The following is a 6898-nucleotide window of genomic DNA, read 5'->3' as shown; positions in this document are numbered from 1 at the left end:
AAGCTACGTCATTTATAGGGGGCTATCCAAATTTGTGACAAAATGCTACGAGGGGGAAGGGGATATTAAAAATCGCGCAAAAAGCTACGTCATTTATGGACGCCCCCCAAGTAGGTGAAGGACAGTAGTCAAGGCATAATGGGTAGTACGCAGATCGCAAAAAAATTCTTGGCCTATCTCGATGCGTGGGATATTCAGGCAAGGAATTGCTCAAGAAATGAGAAAGCGTCGCTTTATTCCGCATCCTAGTACGGAGCTGAAACGAAACGTCAAATCAAATGGGGCTTGCTGTGATAAATTTCTTGACCATTCCTGTCACGAAAAAAATAATGTACTGATCGAAAATTACTTGAGCGATTCCGTTTGAAGTGCATATCTCGCATAACTAGTTCAACTGTCAAGAAATAACCATGCAATCCACCACAATGCCAAATGTCCTTAAATCAAACAACATTTATTGAACGGAAAATTTTATTGAAAAAAATACAAACTTTTTACAGAGAAACAATTTTTATAAATAGGGGAATTTACGTATTTTCGGCCGTTTTGTTCGCTTCGTCATGAGGGGTTTTTTGAAACCTATTGATCTCAAAATTGGCCTTAAATCTTTCTCAAACGAGCTGAATAATACGACCAAGTTCCAGGTAATTTGGCCGACAAAAACCCCCCCTCACGAAGAGAACAAACCTGCCGATAATACCCTTTGTCACCCTATATTATTACCATTCAAAAAAGACGCGAACACTGTCTTCAGCCAAAGGCTGTATATACTGAATGAAATTTAACACTAGACAAGGGACATTCGGAGCATGCACCAGTGGATACGGAGATGAAACTATTGTCATGAAAAGTTGTATCACCCGGAGCGGGAATGGAACTCTCACCTCATAGCATGGTACGATTAAAAGTTTGATGACCCTAACCGCACGCCTATAGGCCTATACCTACGTGCCTCCATCACCACCACTCTTTAACGTACAGCACAAGATTCCCAACCTCTCCGGCTCTCATAAGCATCAGTGTCCACCTTAGCAACAGCGACAACAGCATGTTTTCTATTAGAGTATGTTGGCTTTAAAACACGTTGCCCAGGGTTGATGAGGTTGAATCGATCACATCACATCACTGTTGTCCATCCAACGAGAATCATTTGCTCATTCGCTAGGACAGACGGAAAATCTACCATCACGACACAACAACAAAGCAAATTCAGTGGAATCAAGTTAATTTAAGACTAATTCAGGCCAAACATTTCAATAGATATTAACGAAAGAGAGGGAAACCAAAAAGAGCCTCTCTTCTGCAGATAGGACCTTTAGACACGTTTGGCCTGATTTACTTCAATCTTCAGAAATCGTGGGGTGTTATCAATAATGACCATCACTCCCGACCACAGTGACATTACGTTGCATCGAATTCGCTAATCCCTTCCATTTCAAAACAATGTATACAAATTTAAAATCATGCGGTATTGTCGGATGCCCTGGTTTGCATTTTGTATATATTTTTAATATTTTGTGTAGGCTTTGAAGCATAAAAGCACATTCAGTTGCATCTAGTGAAATCGAACATTCATTACATGTCACAATTACTGCTTAAACACAATCTTTGACTGGCTGAAACAATCCGGAATTGTTTCCCTTTCCCATCTTCAACTCATTCCTTCGTTGTAACTAGCATAGTAAAAAAGCTGTACACCAGTTTGTGACTCTGAAGATAAAGTTTTTTTTTTTCGTTATTTGAGAAAAAACTGACAATACTGTACGCAAATACCTGTACGAATGTTTCCATGTTCATCACTCCAAAGCGATAGGATATTTCCTTATTGTTTTGTGATATCAGCAGCAAAAGTTTCAAAGATTTCTGCACCGGTAAATCCAAGTTGTACCAGTTGATATCGTACACCTGTTGGATTAGCTCCTCACCCTGCCACGAGAGTTAGGTTTTCAAATCATTTCGGACTAATGTATAGGCAGTTTCAAATTACCTTGATCAGCAAAAGCGTTCCCAATAGCGATAGCGTAAAGATTTGAAACGAGGCTGCAAAACAGATCACAATGGCTGGGTACCAGCGAACCTGAAATGTAAAACATGATTTTATTCATGCATTTTTGAACAGCATGTGGCAAATTATTAAATTACCATTACTAATGCAGTCAAGAGAACGGCTATAGTGCCAGTCATACTTGCAAGACTCATTAGGAAGTATGAGCTATAAACATCATTGGACAAGTCGAGAAATCTGAAATTAAAGATTATGTCCGAGTTCTCAATACAGATCCAAGGTTAATTCAAGACGAAACACTTTTATTGATTACCATAGCATACTTGGAACTTGAAAGTACATATTTAAAACCAAAACAACTTCATAGCCTTGACCGTGGGTGAAATACCTAATGACTGACAACGTGCTACTAGTGATTTATTACTTGCCCAACGTTTCGGCAAGTTATATTTTTCAGAGATAACTAAAAAAAATACATGGACAACGTCTTCACTGCCCCCACTCGCAAAACAGTCCCATATGAATAGGAAATCCAGCAAAGATGGGACTGTTATGCGAGTGGCGGCAGTTCAGCTTTTGGCTGTACAGACTGTTTGAAACTTAATACTAGACAAACGGAGAATGAAACCAGTGGAAACGGAGAAGAAACTATTTTCACGAAAAGTTTCAACGCCCGGAGCGGGAATCGAATACTCACCCCATTGCATGGTGCGATTACAAGCATGGTAACCCTAACCACACGGCTACGGTGCTCCACGAGAGATAACTAATATTCCGTTTTGTGTTAGCTACAACCAAAGGAGGCACTAACCCCGCGTCGAGACGTTGAGCTAGTCATAAACCTCGTTTTGCACATAAAATTTTCGTATCCTTTTCAAATAATTAAACCAGTCGATCGATCCGTCAAACGATTATGAATAATTTTAGCATTTAGGAGAATACCTAGTTTGGTGTACTTACTGCATCAAATGCTGATGTTGCTGTATGATAGATTTCATTTGTTCTTCAGCGAGCCGTTTGTTATCTTGAGTTTTCTCCATTTCTGATATCTTAGACAACTCTCTTAAGTCTGACATGATACAGTCATACATGCTCATTGCGTTTACGTACACGATCGCGATAAGAATGTCGTTACAACATGAACTAATCACAACCATCAATGAATTAATCACCTGATAACAGTAGGTCAAAGTAAACCCAACCCAATTATTGGTGTCCAAAAACGAAAACTGAAAACCAAACGACAAAAGGCGTTCTCCGCTCATTACCGATTGAAGTATTCCGAAAGTGGCACATGTGAAAAATACCAATCCATACAGGCGGTAGTAAAATTTGCTGACTATCATAATAACTGCAACATTGTCGACCAAGAATGTGCTGAAGCGATCGTGTCCTTTATTTTTCCCCAGGAAGGCACTGCACTGCCAAACGAGATCGTGCATGAACTTTTTTCGATAGACGTACGCATCGAACTTGGCAAATCCTTGCAGACCAAATCCGAGAACGGCTATGTTGTATGCGAAACCACCGATGTCATCGGCCAGCACTGCTGCTTCGAGGTCAGCGTACAGAAAACTAATCATCATGGTCAGAAGAAAAATGTAACGTGGATTGACGAACGAAAAGTCCAACGACAGGACATCCATCCCCAGAAATTTACGACCAGATGTGTTCAAATACAGTACGATACCATCGCACTCTGCTTGAGGGTCTTTGACTTCAGCACGTGTTTTTTGGAACAGTTTCAGTCGTTTTAATGTATCCATGGTACCTGGAGAACGTTGAGACTGGTGAGTTGAGAGTCTTGTAAGAGAATATTGTTGAATTGATTCTGAAAATTAGTTTTAAACGATGTGTTGGCGACTATAATGAAACATGCATCTTTTTAAATGATTACCTTTCAAGAATAATCATTTAAACTTTCGTAAAAGGGGCCATGCATAAAGTATAGAAACAATTATCAATCTAACGTTCCACAGCTGTAATTAGTAATACATATAAAGCATATCATAAAGACGAAAGAGGGAGGCGCATTTTGCGCCAACTCGAACGAATGTTAACAGAATCCTCTCAGATTTCAATGCAACTTTCTAGATTTGTACACAAATGCTTGCCTCCCGTTTTGTCAAGAAACAGAGGCGTATGAGTGAGAGCTCTACGGCGCAGGGAGTAATGCACGATGCTTGGGACTGTGCTTGTCAATAAACAGAAGAAATCACTTGAGGACAGACTTGTTAGAATCCCAAAATGGCCGCCACAATGGGCGACTTCGGCACCTACTCTCAAGATTTCGAAAGCACAAATCTCTTCGTATACAAAACCAGCGCACCTGAGCTTCTTATTTTAAGCTTATTACAAGTGAGTAAGAACAGAATAATAAAATGCACTGTTATTTGAAGCTTGCTTCTTGAGATTTGTGCGTCTAAAGTCCTGATGCACTGTTGAAGTGGGATTTCAAGAGGTTTTTTTCCCTCATCTGTAGAGCCTTTTAACCACTGCGTCCATTATTTAGGAATATTGTGGTATGACCCATATTTAATTTGGTGCTAGTCAAGTATCCTGTCACAATTGAGCTGTGATGGACAATGGTTGATGTAACACCTGATCCCAACTAGGCTCTAGAAACCCTTTACCAAATATCGCCAATCTGTGACGGTACAGCACTCCGCAGTTGCAGAGTAAATGCTCGGCAGTTTCGTTTTCCGTTTGACAGAAACGACACTCGGAGGATTGGATTTTTCCAATCTTACTTAGATGATATTTACTCGGGCAGTGGTCAGTCATCAGACCAGTAATTAACCTGAGATCGCTATTGTTAAGATTCAGTATGGACCTGGCTTTTTCTGCACTGGGTTTTATGAACCTTTTTGCTTGCTTGGATGTATCCGTGGCATTCCAATTAGATTCTACCGTGGACATTTCCCAAGTTTTTAGTTTCATCCGAAGAGCACACTCAGGAACTCCACAGGGCCTACAAAGCTTGATGCCGCACCCTGTCTAGCTAAATTGTCGGCGTTTTCATTTCCCAGAATTCCACAATGTCCGGGCACCCAGTATAAAGTTACAGACGTTTGTTCTTAATAAATTAATGAGAGAGTTTGTGTTTTCGGCAAAGTAGTTAAGCTTGTCAAAGATTGACAAGTGATGGGTCGTTTGATTCGTTTTTTTTTTCAATCATGCGTAGTATCAAGCAAAGTGCAAAGCACGGAGACAAGCACAGAAAGAGTGCATACGACAGAGCGTGAGAGACACACTCAGGCAAATAATCGTAAGGAATTCATGGAAACGCATTATGAAATTTAGCCATACTTAAACATACGATATTCGTAAGTACTAATTATGAAACATGTGGAAACGGAACAGATTCTGTTGCCGGTATCCTTAAAACTGCATTATGAAATCATGGACAAGCCCATATGAATTCATTATGTCACATTATGAAACTCTCTTGATTTCAAATGTGACCTTATGAAACCACAACGTGTGTTAATGAATTCATCAGAGCTTGATTATGATTTCATAATGTTGTTTTATGATTTCTTGTTGCTGAATTATGATGTTCAGTAGCCAAATTAAGAAAATCGTAGCGCTTAACATGGAATTAGGATCTGGGTGGAATGATGCAATGCACGTGTAAATAGACTCTAGAGTGATTGCTTTACGCATGACCTGAACTGTTTTGAATCCGGAACTAGTTTATTTGTTGTTAATTGTTCAGTTTCATGGATGAAGCTTTCGCTCAAAAGCCAAACCTCTCCTAATTTAATGAAGATGGTTTACGGTAACTATTCCATATGAACCGCTGCATACTTGTGACAATGATGTCGCCGTGGTGCGACAAAAGTTCCTCACTTTTGGAAACTGAAACAGTTCATAAAGCACATTATGATTGTTTAACTATAGATGCATTGAAAAGGTTAATCAGTTCTATGGAAATCAGCATGATCGTTACGAAAATCATAGCTGCCCTATGAACTATTGTGGCCTTCGTGGCCGTGCGGTTAGCGGCGTCAGTCGTTTAGGCGTATTGTGAGTGCCACGGAGTGAGGGTTCGATTCCCGCTCCAGCCGGAGGAAACTTTCGTCGGATTCTAGGGGAATCCGTGAAATAACTCCTGGACGGATTTCTAGAGGAATCCCTGGAGTTGAAATTCATGGATTAATTCCTGGATGAAACCTGCACGAATTTCTGGAGGAATCTCCTGAAAGAATAACTGAAGCAATCTCTGAAAGATTTCTTGCAGAAATTCCTGGAGGGATTCCTGGCAGAGCGTTAATGATTAATCATAAATTTAATCATGATTAATGATTAATGATTAAGAATAATCAAAATCATTAATCATAATCACAAAAAAATCTCATTCAATCATTAATCATTAATCTTAATCACACTGTTTTTGCAATCTAATCATTAATCAGTAATCATAATCATAAGAAAAAATATTAATCAATCATTAATCATTCATCACCAAAAATGATTCATCATATAAAATATATGATACAATTTAAATTGGTTCAAATGCTGTTCTAAATGATATAATTTATGATTCTTTTTTCAAAAATCTCCCGGACAGAGTTACCTTTTACTTCTGAAACTTCAAAAACATGTTAAACAATAAATATATTTTAATCATTTCCAGTTTTTTGTGATTGATTAATCATGATTAATCATGATTTTTAATCAATGAGCCATTGTTAATCATTAATCATAATCAATAGTCACAGATAAAACCAATTTTAATCATTAATCATAATCTTTAATCGCTATCACGCCGAGGACCTGGGATCCAATCCCACTCCCGACAAACTCTCAAAATGTGAGTTCTTCCTTCGGAAGGGAAGTAAGGCGTGGGTCCCGAGATGAACTAGCCTAGGGCTAAAAATCTCGTTAATA

General features: G+C 39.0%; 1 protein-coding gene across 1 annotated transcript; it reads right to left on the bottom strand.

Annotated features, from left to right (window-relative positions):
* Nucleotides 1-1447: 1447 nt before the first annotated feature.
* On the bottom strand, nucleotides 1448-3784 carry LOC109404361 (odorant receptor 49b-like). Its single transcript, XM_019677214.4, has 5 exons — nucleotides 2966-3784; nucleotides 2143-2242; nucleotides 1988-2077; nucleotides 1774-1926; nucleotides 1448-1710 (listed from the first exon to the last, which is right to left on the bottom strand). The coding sequence occupies exons 1-5, from the start codon at nucleotides 3769-3771 to the stop codon at nucleotides 1657-1659; spliced, it is 1203 nt and encodes a 400-aa protein (XP_019532759.2). The 5' UTR covers nucleotides 3772-3784; the 3' UTR covers nucleotides 1448-1656.
* Nucleotides 3785-6898: the final 3114 nt, after the last annotated feature.

This window comes from Aedes albopictus, chromosome 3 (assembly GCF_035046485.1).
Source record: "Aedes albopictus strain Foshan chromosome 3, AalbF5, whole genome shotgun sequence".
In the NCBI taxonomy this organism is placed as follows: domain Eukaryota; kingdom Metazoa; phylum Arthropoda; class Insecta; order Diptera; family Culicidae; genus Aedes; species Aedes albopictus.
This window is presented reverse-complemented; position numbering and strand designations above follow the sequence as displayed.